Genomic DNA, 18,651 nt, shown 5'->3' on the forward strand with positions numbered 1-18,651 from the left:
TACAACGTACAAGTGCGTATTAACCACCGATCCCTTGTTACACGCCAATATTGGTTCGATATTGCCTATAGGATGACAATATAAATGCTGCGGTGAGCCTAACTCGACCACAGAGCCGCGCCACCTTGATATCGTGGCCGCTGCGGGGTTGTATATCACCAATATTGTATTCACACTTATTTCGGTGTGGGAGGACTTTTATACTAACTAGCGCCAATATTTGTATATGCTTTCTGGGTAACTGAAAGAATTTCTATTTTGAGTATTTGCTATTGTGGTGTAAATAATTGTATATTATGCATACTATGACTTAGTATACATAACCTCAAATACTAACCTGGCCAAACATTAAAGAAACTAACATTGTGGTAAAACATGTGTCAATTCAACCTCTCTCTGAAATGAAGAAAAACTCTGGGCTCTCAAAGCTATCAATACCTGAGGCGGTGGCGTTTTTAAATACTGAGTAGTCAGATTAATCCACTTTATTACAGCAGAACAGAAACGTAAAAGCTTTTGATTTCTTTAAAAGAATCGTTTCTTTAAAAGTGTCTTGTTTTCTTCAGAGTAATACATTAAATGAGCATCGTCTTTTGAGAGTATTCAAAATTATCGGCTTCTTATAGATGTACATTTATAAACTTATTGCTTCATTAAAATTGAGATAATTTTGTTTATTTTGCATACTAAAACATCCTTTAGTGTATAATAATTATTTAAAATATTCTACGTTATAACTTAATGTAATTACTCAATAACATTTACTCGCTTTAAAATAGCGCAATCGGTTTTTGTTGATTACACAAATTATGTATGTCTTTGAGATATTTACCGTTTCAGAGCTTAGCAAAATGTATAAAGAAATTGTATACTATCTCACGAGGATTTGTAACCATGTGCAGTGTAATTACAGTCCGATTTTATAATTAGGCCGATATAAACCGTTAAACATAGTGAAATGAGTTTGTTTCAGTAAGTACATGAAATATAACTAGTAGAGTGACATTTTTTGTTTTTAAATCCTTAAGAAAACTTTTTTTATTCTTAAAAACCAATTATTATAAATACGCCGTTTTATCAAGTTGTACTTTACTAAAAAAAAAAAAAACATAAATTCCATGAGTCATAAGTTAATAAAAACAACCACTCATTACAACTGTTTATAATTCTTTTACTTGTATATACTGTAAAATTGTCACATTATTATCTTCAGCCTTTTTTATTTGGTCTGAATACAAAATTATCTACATTTCAAATTTTAAAAAGCCCGTAATCCTACTTGGTGTGATAAAAATTCTACTTTTTCTCTCATCAGCAAATCTATCTTAACCATCAATATTTCCGAACAAAAATTAATATCACTATCTTCATAAATCAACTCTTAAGTGAAGAATTTTTAGAATTTCTTATAATTATAAACTCATCATGACTTATTTTTCATACCGTATAATTAAGGTTTATAAACCTCTGTGTGTGGACAGTAGATAATTTTAAAGGTTGTTTATTCTCTAGGCGATTCGTTATCAAAATTATCATGAAGGTCTTACTTGAAATGAAATGAAGCAATTTCCTTTGTCATTTTCCTTTCGGTCATTCAACAGAATTACCTATGTGCACTATTGCCTCATATTTCTGTTCTATTGAGCTGTGTTATTGTCAATTTATCCTTGTAATCAGGTGCAAAATAGCTTTCAAAGTTAAATGCCATAAGAAATAGAGCATTCAATTTCCAATTATACTGTTCCAAATAAATAATTAAACTTGTCTGTAACAGTAGTCGTTCAAAGTAATTATATCTGATTGAGACCCCCCATAGTGGAGGTTTCAAATGAAACTATTTAATTAGTAATGAACTGGCGTGCCTCAGGACAGGTTGTCACGGTTGTAATTATTGCTTGTTTGTACCTTTTCATTACCATTTCTCTCCTATAACTAAATCTAAATGTCAAAACTAGACCAAACTGAGAGAGGACTTTATAGTCTTTAATAAAGGTATGTTTCAATCCATGAAAATTTACTAAATCAGTGTGGATACTATACAAATAAATGAAGATTAAGTCGGGGTTAATTTTTCAGAAGAGTTCCAGAACCAAAAAGAGTTTCTTTGTATTTCTACTACTCCAAAAACTCTCTGGTTACTTTTCATTTAATCGAAATTAAGCTCTATTATGTTCTATGTAATAAATGTTAACCAAGTATATTTCGTAAACATCTCTTGAGCTAAGTTGGGGCCGTCCAGAGCGGTTTTCTACATAAATATCCTACATGTCCTAGAGCTATGAATTTTAACAAAAATATAAATGGACGTTCTATCCATCTTGAGCTAATGAGATGAACATCAGAGCCAAAAGCTAGTTTTTCACAACTAGACTTATGAATGCACTCATTTGAATCGCAATCATTATGATCCTGTTATGAACAAATATTAACCAAGGATCTATCCGTGAGTGATTTTTTGACCATAGGTTAAAGATAAAGGTAAAATATGTCTTATTACACCAGGCAGAGTTAGGCCTATGAATGGGTTTAGTTATGATTCTGGCACTTAACCTGGAGGTCAACTTATAGATAACTTCCGGGCGACAAACTGCTTGCAGGGACAGAATCGCTCAGCGGCCACCCATCCAAGCAGCAGCCACGCTCGACGTTGTTTGACTCAGTTATCTTGCTATAACCACCTTACCCGCTACACTGACTAAAGGTGGTGAACGACTGTAACCAAGACATTTTCTACACGGATATCCTAAACGACCAACTTCGATATAGACAATTTTTTTAATGATCATATATCATTATTGTTCTTGTTGGAAATTTGTTTAGCAGTTGTACCATAGGTCTTAACTGCATTTTCCGTCATTAAGAATCCTTAGCGCAAAACAATACAAAAGTTCTATTGTGCCACTTTTGGTCAAAAGTCTTCAATCAAAAGATCTTATCAACCAAAGGTAGTAGAGCTACAGACAGGAATATGTTTCAGTACTGGAACTTTACTGTAAGTCTAATAAATACTTTTTGGCTGAGCGTCAGTGAAGGTTATTACTCGAGGGTCTCGAAAAATGTCATGTCTGGCTGTCTGTCTGTCTGCATGATATCCCGAAAACGAACTTCTACAAGTAGTTAATACTTGAAGTTTTCGATGAAGCTTCATTATATATATTGGCAACTCTGGCCTTGATCTGGCTGAGCGTTATCTATTACTTTTACATTAGAACTCATCGTTAAAAACAGTTTAGACGAGAGAATATCAGAATAAATAAATTCGTAAACAAGCCGGATAAAATCATATCAGACTTTTTTTAACATGAGACATAGTAATACATGTAGCTTACGCATGCAGTGAAATAAAAAAATAGAGTGGAAATTAAATGTTAAACGTTGGTGATAAGACTTGATTATAGCGCATTCTGCCGTTATAAGTACAGTCAAACCGAGAAACCTAACTCAATAAACAAAATTACAAATGTATATGTGGCAAGATATCTTGAAAAATATCTCATCTGTTAATTTTAGTTTAGGGACAAAAACGAGATAAGTTACTGAGACCATGAGGTGGTAAATAAGGTTAAAAGAAAGGATTTAGCAAATTGTATTTCTATCTATTCCAAAAAAAACAACTGTGGAATATTATTACATTTATAAGCACTAATTACAATTACTAATTACAGTGTATAAATCTGTATTATATTGCAGCAAACAAAAACGTTTCATTTATTCCTTATGAAACCAAATAACTTTCGAGGCAAGACGCTCTTAATTAATTGCAGTGTATTTTCCGATACGACATTAGCCACATCGATATTTGTGTAAATACTACTGTTCTATTCTTGGGGTCAGAAAACAGAGAAATGGCGACCCCATATTTTGGTTATCAATCATGAGTAAGTGTACATAGAGCATACTGCGCACTTGCATATGTATGACCCTCTATGTATGTTCAAGTGTTCATGAATATGGATCTGGCAATGTGCAAATATTTCACCATTGTAAATAAACAGAGTATTCTGTGCCTTATTTTTTCAAATCGTACAAAATATATGATACCAACAATTAGAATATATCAATTATACTAAATTGCTATGCTGTATTAGTGGCATTATTATTAATACCTTTATTATTTTAGTCCTAAAAGCTCTTTAGGCAATAATGTATAAAAAGAAATGTCGGATTTTTGTAAAATAAAGTCTGGACAATTAAAATAGTATACTATATGTTTTAAAATGTAAACCCTAAATAAACAATCACATCTGATTTGTAACTTTAAGAGGTAGTATTTAAGGACAAACATAAAATTGAATCTTAAAATAAACATGTAATTCAACTTTCACCACTATAAGCCATTAGAGCTATCATGATTGAAACTGGTAGACAAATGGGAAAATGTGTCCACTTGCATTGATAGTAGTATTCGTGCGCCACATATGTCCCACTCTGTGCGGTAATGGCCACTCATATGAGTTTATTGCATGTCTATGTTCCATATATACCCATACCATAATTAGTTTTCTCTTTAGTAGGTTTATTTTGGCATAATAATCACAATAAATGTAAAACATTATCTATTAGGCTTCATTTTATGTTGATAGAAAAACTTATGTATAACGGTTATTACTTAAAACACAGTAGCCTACATAATAATAATATAATTTAAAGAAGAGATCCAAACATTCGTTGAACATAATCTTCACCCAAATTAGCAAACCCTATAACTGTTTTTAGCAAAATGACATATTTACGCCAATCCTTAGAGCTAAGTACTCTTCCTACATGTTAAACATACCTTAAGTCCAAAAATGTGTTAAATTAGCTGGCATTGTTTTTGAAAATCACGTGTATCCAGTATTTTATTATAAGAGTTGGCAAACCTGGTAACTTCAATGTGTGTTGTTCTACTCCGTAGACAAGTGGATATAGTCACAGCTCATTAAATGAGAGATCACGGGTTCAAATCACGGATTTAAATCAAGTCTTACGTTATGGGTATAAATAAAGGTTTCAAATCATGGATTCCAACCGGGATTTCAAATCACGGGTTCAAATCAAGAGTTTAAATCAAGGGTTCAAATCACGTGTCAAAATCATGGGTTTAGTCAAGGGTTCTAACCACGTGTTCAAATCAAGGATTCCAACCAGATGTTCAAATCAAGGGATCAAATCACGAGTCCAAATCAGGGTTTAATCAAGGGTTCTAACCACGTGTTCAAATCACGGGTTCAAATCAAGGGTTTAAATCACAGGTTATTATCACGAGTTTAAATCAAGGGTTCAAAACACGTGTCCAAATCACGGATTTAAATCAAGGGTTCAAATCACGGGATCAAATCAAGGATTAAAACCACAGATGCAAACTTAATATGACTGGAATAACAGCCATGTGGCTCAGACTAGCCATCCTTATCAAAAACTAAGGCTTAAGAGAGATCAAAACAAAAGTGAAAGAGCGCTATGTACGCTGAAGGTGTTTATTACTAATAGTTTTATTAATCTGCACGACAGTGATTAGCCGCTTGGAGGGGGAAAGTGATTAATGCGCATGCGCAAACCAAGCGCCGAGTACCGTGGCCCGATTGTACTAATTTTTAAATAAATTAACTTGGCCTTTTACCCTAGTAAGGTTTGAAAAGTTGAATGTTTTTAGAAACATGCATATAAGAAGTTTACAAGAGTTCACACTTAATGGTTATGGCGGAATTAAGAGTAATATGACTTAAATCGGATAAGCGTAGTTGTAGGAGCACTAGCGATGATCCAGATTACGTGGTACAGGATCATGATTTGCAGGGAGTAAACTGTGGAAGTTGTGGTATCTGGGTCATCAAAGTCATTTATTACATGTCAGTGGGTGATTAATGCTGTCACCTGAACAGCTTCCCTATTGTCTGGCTTGTCTCTCTCACACACTATCTCCCTCTCTGTGTGCAAGGGCTTTGACTGCTATTAGTATTATAGAATACGTGGAAAACAGGAATCTACACATTGATGTAATAAAAGTGGTCTTATTTTGTATCAAGTATTTTTATAAAAGTATACTAACAAGAGTGATACACTTAAACCTAAGAAATGCTTTTTCGGCTTAATTTAGATTGACAAAACATTACACTCCGTCATAAATTGAACTTTTCGACTATCCGAACACGATTTTTAACCGTCTTGTCCTAAACGAAGGTATATCAATCCTTGAAATATATCGAATTCGAGAGGACGATGAATTATTAAACACTTATTACAGTAATTTTAAGTAACTCTTAAGATGAAATTTGCTGAAGAAATGAAATTGATAATATAAATAAAATTAATTTTTATCATATATGTTGTATGCTGAACAAGTAAGTAGATTAAATAAACTTAAAACGTGTTGATGATAAACGCGTAAGCAAAACTTTAAAGTACTTCTCCAGATATATCACAAAAATATTAATGTTATCGATGTTGCTTTCTCAAATATCGTATAAAATTTTAAAACTAAAATTAATGAAAGTCTTGTTCTGAAGGATGGGTCTATTCCTGAGTTTTTCAAAATTGTATAATATGTCTCTGTATTCCTGTTAACTAATCTTCTTTGGGCTCAGCATATGAGCCCCTAGGTACACTTTCCTTGTTGCACAGATATCATGACATTCTAGCCACATCTGTTTCGCTGACACGTCTGCTTCTTCAGCATATTCATGAGTTTGGCTTAAATCAATCTTAATTAAATTTTTTTGAAGAGCGTTTGTCCTAGTAGAATTCAAAGTATTAATCCTACACACGCTTTAAATAGGTCTCGGATTCCACTACTGCCTTTGAATAAGGACGGATAACATGTTTTATTTTGGTCGTTTTAAGTCCTGAGACCTCTCTCTTCGACTTGGATATAACTCTCATTCAAAATAGTTTTTTTACTTGCGGGATTCCAGACAAACCTTTTGGAGCAAGTTCTAACATGAAATCTGTTTGAAGAGCCACGGTTTGTTTGCCGAATTGCGTCACCATTTTGATTCCTGGCTCATGTATTCCAAATATCCGGTTTTGAATTCTGGCTTAAGCCATGCTTGTGATAATTCATCATTTTTTAATGTAATTACCTCAAATTTTATTTACCGGTATAATCTACCAACACACGTGATCTCATCTTTTTGTATTATTGTTTTCATCTTATCAAGAGCATTAAAAGCGTGTGCAATTTACCTTTCACTGTTCCTACATTTCAAATTTCTTTTTCACTCCTCATGAATTATTCCTGAGAAACTGAAGAGTCACTGATTGCAAAATAAGGTACTTTTTAAGTTCTAGTTTGGTGAACTGAGTTTTGTTTTTATAAGAATGACTATACAACATTATACTGGTAAGGTTCTCTTGGTATGATCCCTTGTATATGTGATAATAATGGGGAAATAAAAAGTATGTCCAAATACCATTACAATATCCAATAAACTTTTAGTACAAAAAAAATCAAATCTGTAAGAACAAAGAAGGAAACCTTTCACCATTGAGGGGATGTGTTAGTGTGTTTGGCAACAGCCTGGGGCAGCACAATAGAGCCAGGCTATTCACTTCCCTCCCAATCAGCTTCCATTGATCTTTTACACTGCAAAGCCTTTCTATACTCAAAGCTTTAATAATAAATAAAAGTATGATGGGCTAGTGCCATTACGTTTTGTTTTACTCAATATTTGTTGTATTTTTGTGACTTTTGTACAAAGGATTTGTTTATTGATACTTTGTTTTTTAACCAATTTTGAAAAGGTTGTATTTTTCTGAAACGTATGACTAATATTCATATTCCATTTTTTATATCTCATCGGTGTTGTGAAAACTTCAAAGCCATTAATTTTTATAGATGATATATGAAGTCAGTTCAAAAGGAGATTAAGAAATCTTGATGATAATTTTCAGGTAGAACCGCGGAAATCTGTGAAACCCTGAAAGTCTTTTGAAAGCAAGAACTATCGTGGTTGGAGTTTTGAATTTTTATCGTATATAAGTCTTCAGCTCAAGATTTTCTCTGATATATTGTGTAATGTTTTAATCAATCTCACTGCACAAATTTTCGAAAAAACATGACCCGTTTAAATTGCGATATTTTCTTTGCTTTAGACAATTGTGTCTTAAAATTTTGAACTTTTGTAACACTTGGGCGTGCTCATCATGAATAAAATATTTGAAAATATTCATATTCCAACCATAGACTGCGTAAGTACAGATCTCCTTAACTATTAGGTAGGAGGTATAAAATGTCCATACTGTTTAGCTTTTGGCTTCATATTTTGTTAATAAATATTTGGTAATCTAATTACACGTGTTGGTAAAAGTCATGGGTCTTGAATCATATTTTATAGGTATGGAATATGAAACAGCTATTGAAACTTAGGATCTTAAATATTAAAATCTGGAAATATATAGGTCATAGTAGATCGTAAAAAAAATGTTTTGGCGAATTGTTTTAATATAACCGTTGGGATAACTAAAGTTGTGGTACTATGATTACTATTAAAAATTATGCTGGATTTTGGACTTATAAAGCATATTGCACACGTGTTTATTTTCCACTTTGCCATGCAAATGTATGTACAGTGAGTAAACTGAATATTTTTGTGTTAATAATGTTATTCAACGTAGTTAATGGTAACCAGATTTACCACATGATCAGTTTTTGCATGCCGTGAATTAGATCATGATGCAGTACAATATGGGAGGGGGAGAGGGTGAGGGTGAGAGAGATAAGATAAGTCTAGCCTCTGGCTACTTCTGATAAGCACTACACTTGGTCTCTATATCTTGCCATTGGTCAAATCACAGATTGTACAAAACTTATTCATCACACACTGGAATTTACGACGATGACGTGAAGGAAAAGCACGCATAAGTTTACAGTTAAAAGTAAACATTCAAAATTATTTTTTTAATCTTCATTTAAACTAGACCCTTTTGATTCTAACGTCCATATACATGAAGGTATACAAATTAACTTGTTTTAAAATAATATAAAATATAACAATACTGATACTATATTTAACAATACTGTATTTAACTATACTGATTGTAAATTGGCTAAGCCGTTGGAAGACAAAATAAAAATAAATACCGTAAATAAAATAAAATAAAAAACCTTTAAATTGCGCTATATCAAAATGCTCACAGTCGATCTTTCTGTTGAAGTTGTAAACTAAACTTTATGAAGTATTTTAGAAAAGTTATAAACCGTATAATCGGTTACAACTTGCTATGCTTCTAAACCATAAATAACAAATAACTACGTAGTTTATTGTTGAGTGAGACAGCACTGTTGTTTACTTTACTACTTGGCTCTTTTTAGTATTATTCTTCGCATCAGTACTTTTTTTATTAACCCTATTTAGTTTTATCCTTTTCCAAGTTATCCGGAGTAAATTTTCAAGTCCTGAAAAACCTTTAAATTTGTAAAATAAAATCCCATAATTTATTAATGTAGTGAGATAAAATAATAAAATGATGTGTGGTCTCTCATGTTTATCAGTGCATTAATATGAAGCGGATATATATAATGTGCCACACTAGAGCAAAATTTAAATGAAGGACGTCCAAAATTACTCTATCTTTATTGCATTCAAGGTAGCCAGGATATTAAAGAGACACAATATCAAAACTTTATTCAAGTCAGTCCAAAAGTTTAACTGTTCGAAACCAGTGAGAAACAAGGTTCCTCTGTGTACGTCGGGAGTCTACAAAACCCCATGTAGATGAGGCTCAGTCTACATTGGGAAACAAAACGTTTAATATCCACACGAGTGAGTGAACACATTAGACTCACGAAACGTCAAGATGTAGAGAGGTTGGCTATAGCAGACATAGTTGAAGACCAAACATGCAATAGAACTTCTAGAAGTACTTCTAGCAAAATCCCCTACTATTATCCAAGGGTAATAAGTGAAATATAGAAGTCATTAAGAAATATAACATTCCCATCGATTTATATCTTGTACTGCGTGACATTTGTTCACAAAAACCTCCACCTTTTCAAATCTCAAAATCCCCTACATCGTCACAATCTACGTCACTCCAATATGATTACCATTCCTGCCCATAGAACAAGTTTTTTTGAAAGACATTTATTAACCAGCGGCATTAAACTATATAATGCACTCACAGACTCTATGAAAACAAAAACAAGTCCTTCTTTTGAGAGGGAGGTCAAGCGGCATTTGGTACAGCGGGCTTACTACAGTGTCAGGGACTTTGTCGAGTGCTCTGGTCAGACTAGCTTATATTAAGCTTTATGTTAAGACTAGCCACCTATGTAAGCTTTAGTTTGATTTATTTTAGCATTAACAAAAACTTTAGTGCTGTTTAAATTAATCTGACGTTTTTATATTTAATTTTATTGGGCTATTCTGAAAATAACTTAATGTAATTAACTATTACATAATATTGTTGACGCTATTTTGCAGTGTTCTACTGTCTGACAATAAAGAATTTCTGATAAGAACGAATAAGCTTCAGCAACGAAGATATAATGTCTATAAGTTGGCAACCGATGATAAAAAGACACAATGATCATAGCTGATCGGTGATTGGTTAAGCTTCGACCAATCACGAGAAGCTCCGCCCCTTCAACTCGCCTGTACAGACGACTGCTTATTATTGGCAGTTTCGGTTTAACATTCTTCGGTTGAAGAAAGCTCTACATTACGGGATCGAAATATTTCAGGAAGATAATTGTGTGAGCAATGTTTCGACGCGATGTTACTGATGTTAGTTATAAGAGGATGAACTATTTAAACCGCGAAATAATAATCTAACTAACAATCTATACCAAATTGAATTAGTTAGCTCTGTGAGCTGGTGGTACAATTATGTTACTCCACCTTGTAATTTATATTATATAACCAATATCTACAGAAAATTGTTGACATATTTTCTTGGTTCAAATTCACACTTGGTTTCTTGTCAGTGTTGAAAACACTGTAAATATCACTAAATTTACATGAAAATAATTCTAGGTTGTTTCAAAAATAAACGTTTAAAAAATTTAAACCGTATATCAAGGTGTGTTTTAAACAATTCCTCAATAATATTTATCTGAGTTCTAGTTAAAATTTCAAACTGTATCTTCAGTTTTCATTCTATAAACATTATTTCACATATTTTCGTCGATGACGGATATACTTATGAAGATGGTTTTGAGGCTTGCCTCTCAACTTCACCAATCATTGTTCTCAAGGCCCAACAAAGGAACTCAACTTACACTGGCAGCTTGAATAAAGCGAGAACCTCTTGTGAGAATAAAAGGAGGGCTTTGCCAGAAGCTCTTCACAATCGATGCTTTATGCCCCAAAGACAATAGAGTTCGAACTAGACTCCCACGACCGACCTCGCTTCATGATTAATCATTTGCTTTAGTTCTCAGCCTAATTGTTTAAAGCAATCTATCATTTTAAAGCAAAATGTATTTTACTACATTGAATAATGGTTTTTTTTCAACTGAAAATTTTGGCAGAGGTTTAGTATTTAGTTGAAATTGTTCAAAATTGCATTTGATACCCATGAAATCAAATTAATGCATTTGAAAACTTATACATTATTTATATTCCCTCTAATCCATTATCCATCACGTTCACGTTTTTATATAACGTGAATATATAATATATATGCCCAATCATATTATATATATTATGATTATATGATATATATATATATATATATATATATATATATATATATATATATATATATAGACACAACATAATAGTAAGTATTCAATAATTTTCATATCGTTGGGTATGTTTAAGTAGCCTAAAGATTGAGCAAACATGACTTTTAAAAGGTTTTTTTGTATTTCATCGTTTTGACATCATCTCAGAAAATTGCTAGCAAGAAAAACCTTGCATACAAAAGTAGGTCAAGTTGCATTAACTATTAGGGAAAGAAGAACAGTTGTGTGGAAATGTTAATTTAGATTATACTGATTTGATTTCCTACAATGAATGATCGAATACTTTGTAACTTAAGCCATAAATTAAACAATCCACTCATTTGTACATAGTTTTAGCCAAAGTACATTTTAGTTAATACTAACTAACAAATGGTATAAAACAAGTAAGGTTTCAAAAACAATATACACTGTTTTACTGGCAAGTAGTGGAGATTAAGAAATTAGGAGCTAAGAATAATTACCAAAAGGAATTGTTAATAATGCACAGTTTTAAGTTTTAAATTCTAAACATCTTGTTTTTAATAGTTCCGTCAGTAGGTATACTTGAGTGGCACACTATACCACCGTATACACAGTAGTTTAAACGGATTTCTTAAGAAACATTGTTGAGTTGATTTCAGTCGTGTTTTAAACTTTTGTTACTTAGTTTGAAATGATGACCATGGAACCAAAAGTATTAATCTCTTATAACTTATCCAAGGGGAAGATATACTTTATGTAAATATTGTACCAGTATCATTAGAGTAACCGGAATTTACAAAAAAGTGGATTTTCTGGAATCTTTTCATGTAGTAAACGTAAAATCCCAGAAACCACAATTAGGGTGAGTTGTGTTAAATATGAATCAGCTGATGTGATTGGTAAAACTTGGATTTATTTTTTCTAAAACATTTCCCAATTATGTTTTAGATCTCTGTATAAAAACATGGGGGAGGGCTGAAGTCATATCTTCTTGGGTACACCACTGGTTAACAACCAAAATAAACGATAAAACTAAACCTAAATCATTTTCACAACAGAATTATTGTTCTTGGTTTTGCCTCTGTACAATAAGGATTAATATGTTTCAGCTCATGTACGAAGGAGAAGGGGGAGTCCTCGCTGCCTCCGAGAGAACGTGCCTGTATCCTGGCCCAGGACTGCAGCGTCAGTGAGTGGACAGACTGGGCAGTGGTACAAGAGGGCTGTGTGGACGCCACCGGAAATGTGAGTCCTTTACATCCACAATCCACTCATGAGCTAAACTGTTTTGTGGATGTGGTGGAGAGAGTTTCCAATATCCACAATTTCGAGTGCACTGTTGAATTTGTTTCGAACGTTCAAACCGTTACCGAGCTGCAATCCACAGCCTTTGACAGCGCACCACCACTCGTGTTACTAAGTGTCAAACATAGTTCACCTGAAATCGCTCGACAAAGCGATGTAAATTGAGGGGTACATTTCAATTTCAATTTTTTATTCCTATCTCTTTCCCTTAAAATGCTTTTGTGAAATCAACAACAAACATTAAAACATGATCTATATATATATATATATATATATATATATATATATATATATATAATTTCAATAAACATTGAATCACAAAAAGTACTTGCTCTGTCGGGACTCGAACCCGGATCTCTCACTTGCCGAGTGAATGTGCTACCATTACACCACAGAGCCCTTACTTTTTACGATTCAATTATTTTGTATTTGGCCGTTTCTTTCACATATGTGTTTAAATAAGCAAACTAACATATGATCGGAAGACCAAATACCTATCAAATGACTTTTATGTTCATTAAATTTGTATAAGTGGCAATAGCCTAATTTAATTTCAATAAACATTGAATCACAAAAAGTACTTGCTCCGCCGGGACTCGAACCCGGATCTCTCACTTGCCGAGTGAATGTGCTACCATTACACCACAGAGCCCTTACTTTTTACGATTCAATTATTTTGTATTTGGGCCGTTTCTTTCACGTATGTGTTTAAATATTATGTATTAAATTATTATATATATATATATATATATATATATATATCATTTTAAGTAAAAGAGATGGGAATACAAAATTTAAATTGAAATATAGACCCCCCAATTTACATAAATTTACTTTTTCAAAATGTAAAAATCCATAACAGTTTTTAATTGTGACTGTTTAGTAAATTATTTTGGTATTCCAGGGTAGTTTATTTTTTATTTTGTTCATAATTTGAACGTTTTAAATAAGTCCCAAGTGATCCTATACAATGTATACAAACATTTTCACTGCACTTACGTTGTAAACTAAGTTACAAATAATATCCGAATTTTTGCTATATTTAATTTATTATTACATTCTCGTATAATATTCTTCTATTTTACACGGTCATTAGGTTATATATGTAAATGTATATATATATATATATATATATATATATATATATATATATATATATATATATAAATGAATGTTAGTCTGTATGTCCTTTATAGACTCAGAAACTATTTGACCGATCATTATGAAAATTTGTATGTACATGTATTTTTCCAAGTAGAAGGTTTGTATGCTATGCCCATTGATGTAACTCACCACCAGGCGGCGCTGTCAAATATAAAAATTATCAAAGCAGCTGCACATTATACGCTGCAATTACGAGACAGTTACGTATATTAAGTAGCCAAACACTATTTGAAGGCGCTAAGTTTTGTATATATTTGTTTTTAAAATAGATTTCTGGCTTGGGTGTTAGACCACTTTATAATGAGATACATCTACGTGTGCAATGTCTATAAACATACACTTTTGACTAACTCTTTTGATCGTGGCAACAAAGTAACTCTACGTCGGCGTTGGAAATATAATGCACTTGCTCATACACGGTGAAAGCTTACGAAAAGCGTGCTAAGCTAGTTTTAAATAAATATTGAACCATTTAATCAATTCTATAACACTATAGACACTTGCAGATATCCTTGGTCGTTGCAGAAATGAAATATCTGCATTGTGACGCCAGAGATGCAGACATTGCTGTCAATGTTCTGGTGTGAACCGTCCCCATGCGACGCTCTGGAGCGACCTCAACACAAGTCGCCTCGTAGTATTTATTGTTACTGCAAATTGAACCATATGCGAACAGATTTCAAAGCGCTTTTGTTTCTGTTGTCTCCAGTAACAGTTTTTTCTGTTTGTTTCACGTGGACTCTTTTGTTTTTATGACATGTTAAATTCACCATAAGTCGATTCTACTGCCAATATCATTTTATTCATTTATTTTTATATATTTTTGTACTGATACGATGTGGGGTAGCACTTATAATATTTAGAAAAATTAAAAGTGTTATATTAGTTTTATAATACTGATTTTTATTAAAGTAGTAGTAACAGAGTATGTTGTTACATATTATATTTTAATGTAGAGCAAATCAAAACACCGGTGTTATTTCAATTCAAAACACAACAATGTTATCAAATTAATTTAATTTTTAAATGGTAATAATATTATATTTCTGTATTTTTAACAGTATTTTTAATTATTGTAATTGAATATTAAATACTTATTGCTAAGTAAAGAAAACTAATCAATGTTAATACTTTTGGCTTCATACCTGTACTATGTTACTAAATTTTAACCCCCACTACAAAGTTTTAAACAACATAATTATAAATGTTCAATAGCACGGCAAGAACATATGTCTTTATAATTATAACTAACAAAAACACAGTAGAAATAAGAACGGTGATTTTCTAAATTCACCAAAAATACAAAACTATTCAATCTGCCAAGAATAAGACATTACATCATATCAAATCAAATCAAATCAGGTTTTTATTGCCGGAACATTATACAACGCATGGCAAATGTCAAATGTTTGCTTTTTACTTGCTACAATTTTTGTCAAACACGCCACTAGAAATCTCATTCAAACATACAATTTTGCAAATATACCTACATCCATTAACTCACCAATTATTCCCACTTCCAGCGGCGAATGTTGTCTTTTTGCAAAGGAATGTGATCAAACAATATATAACATAATCATTTAACAAAATTGATTTCGTTATAATATTACATTTCTGTAAGTTATGATGGATCTAAACAAATTATTATGTGAAAGTTGTTTTTATCATAAAGTGGTTGCTTGTCATTGGCTTTGCGCTAACCAGAAACTTTGTTATTATTTAAGTAGAAGTAAATGCAAAAAACAAGGCTGTTTATATATACATATATATTGAACATGATTTTATATATATATATATATATATATATATATATATATATATATATGTATATGAAAAGTACTATTTAACTTTTTTTACGTAACTGTGGTATAGCAATAGTGAGTTATGTAAAACATCAGGTGTTACAGAATATCCGGTATTTCTCCATACATCACTGCCATCAAACGAACGTAATGTTTGCACTTTGCATTCGCCTCTCTGTCCCTGTTTACTGTTTGTCAGTCTGTTTGGCATTTTCCGTAAACAGTAGACAGCATTCATGTTGTGGTGCACAACGATTTGAACATCAAACTACTGTTTCCGTATTTAGTTACTCTCTATATTATCTGCAATATATGGACATTTCATTCAGTTACTCGTGTAGTTTAAAACAAATCTAAATTAAGTTTGACACAAAGTTATTTACAAATATATTACGTCTACACAAGTAAATTGGATTATTTATTGAGAAACACACAATCATCAAAATTTAACAAATCCTTCAATGAAATGATGTTATGAATGCTTTGGAGACATTTCATTATGTGGTAAAAGTCTGTGGTGAAACTCCTGTAATTTCCATAGGCATTCGAGCATTGTGCAATAATAATGGAATTTGAATGCTTCCTATTGCCCTAAATGATTTTAACGAAGCTTGAAAATATAACTGAGCGTTTTTAATTATGTCCCTTTAGAAGCAACGGAATTCAAGAAACTTTTGGTTAAGTACCTTGGAGATGTGATGGAATGCGAAGATTGACATTTCCTCCAATAATGACCACTGGTGTGCATTTTTAAGAACATTTCATAATGCAGATAAATGTTCCAAATGATACGCTCATTCATCATAGTCGCATAGTTCTAGGCTAGATACAGTGATGTGGCATCGGATGCATATTGAGATGGAGTTTCTTCCAGAAGTCATCGCTGATCACACCTTAGAACCTTAGATTTAGTAATCTAGCTAAATGTATCAAACGATGCACTTGTGTTGTTTTGTGGTCTAGGATACAATAAATCTGGTCAGATTCCGTTATATGCCCCCAACACAAACTTTTTCAATGAACTTAGAACGTTATAAAACGATGTAGTTGAGTAACAGAACTAACATTCCATGAATCAACAAGTATTGCGATCGGTATTGTTGTCGCTGTTATCTTATCTTTCTCGAGAATCCCGATTACGGCAGGTCGCGCGGCATCACATGATTATTTAAGTTTTTTGCACGGTACATAATTGCCTTTCCATTACAATTCAATTTATATTTCGGATCAGTCCCTCTAGAATTTGATATTTTACTGATAGGTACTATCTCGAGGGATGTATTTCTTTCGTTGACATCAGCGCGGGGCAGCACCGAAGGCGCTGATGGCCGGAGGCACTCGCATTTTGGGTGGCGGACTGTGATCAAGAATAAAAACAAGTTTTGTGTGTTTTTTTCAATAAAGAGTTTAGTTTTTGTTTGGTAGTGTTTGTTTTTGTTAAATTTTTGTGTTTGGAGAAATGTAGGGGTGTGGTCGATTTAATACGTAAGTACCCTTTCTTCTTAGCTAGTAACCAATTGTAATTCATTATAATCATCCGTAAATGAAAAATTAGCGTTGGGGGCATAATTTTACTTCTTTTACTCAACTACATCGTTTTATAACGTTCTAAGTTCATTGAAAAAAGTTCAAGCGTTGGGGGCATATAACGGAATCTGACCATAAATCTCATTCCGGGGGAATTTTTCTGTGTAAATGTTATCTATTACAACTCTCATAGGTTCTACAGAATTTCGTGTATGACACAACAATGTACAATATACCCAAGAGTGGCTGTGTTCTTACAACTCATCATATAGTTGATATTTAAATGTAAATCAGAAATAAGGGATTCATTATATATTTCCATTCACTATTGCTTTTTTCTCAAAATATACTAAAGATATTAATTAAATAACTATCACTTGGCCAATAAGAGAAGTTTACACAGCATTCGTAGCAAAAGGAAGCCGTAAGACGATCTAAGCTTGTGTTGTTGAGCCTCTATGATATTTCAAAGCACGCTTTAAACGTCTCTAACGCAGTGGAATATTAGCGAAGGATGAATAATTGTTTTACTATGCAAATAATCTGTATTGACATGACTCATTGGTCACTAACATTACCAAAATATATGCGAAAACTCCGCTCTTGACACCTAACATCATCAGCAAATACACTTATATCAGCCTTAACCAACGAGCTAAAGTGAATGAAACGCCAGTTTCTGTCTCATTGGCTTGATATTTTTGATAATCAGTTTTACTAGTTTTTGGTAGGATTAAGAATGTAGATTGCTTTGTTTATAGTTTGTTATTGACGATGGAAAGATAACAGTATTTCGGACATTTGCCGTCGTTATAGGTCATAAAAGGTATAACTATATATAATTAGCCTATATACTATACAAACTATATAGTGTTATGCCTTTTATAATCTATAACGATAGTAAATGTCTGAAATACTGTAGAGTAGCAAAAAAGTACAATATATGAAATTACACACAAAGACCATATTTATTTGTAATTTCACACACACAGCCAAGTGTCAGACACGTAAATTATAGTTACAACAGTGTTGGCAAACGAGCAACTGAAAAAGTTGTGAAAATAACGACTCTGGTAGCCTACAACTACTAATTTACAAAGATTGGCAGCTGGTTTTAGCTGTGTCAAGCTAAACTCTATCCTTTGGCAATTTTAACTCATTTCCTGCTCTCCGTTTTAGCTTTACTAAAAACTAGCTCGGTTGACAATTGATTCTTCCAAAAAC

At 32.5% G+C, this 18,651-nt stretch overlaps 1 protein-coding gene across 1 annotated transcript in view; it reads left to right on the plus strand.

The window, feature by feature from the left end:
• The window catches only part of LOC124356798 (thrombospondin type-1 domain-containing protein 7A-like), a 591,350-nt gene that overhangs the window by 527,694 nt on the left and 45,005 nt on the right, over positions 1 to 18,651 (plus strand). Inside the window, 1 exon segment of the mRNA XM_046808007.1 lies at positions 12,739 to 12,874. Within this exon segment, the coding sequence (XP_046663963.1) occupies positions 12,739 to 12,874 (136 nt within the window).

Source organism: Homalodisca vitripennis, chromosome 3 (genome assembly GCF_021130785.1).
Source record: "Homalodisca vitripennis isolate AUS2020 chromosome 3, UT_GWSS_2.1, whole genome shotgun sequence".
Taxonomy (NCBI): Eukaryota; Metazoa; Arthropoda; class Insecta; order Hemiptera; family Cicadellidae; genus Homalodisca; species Homalodisca vitripennis.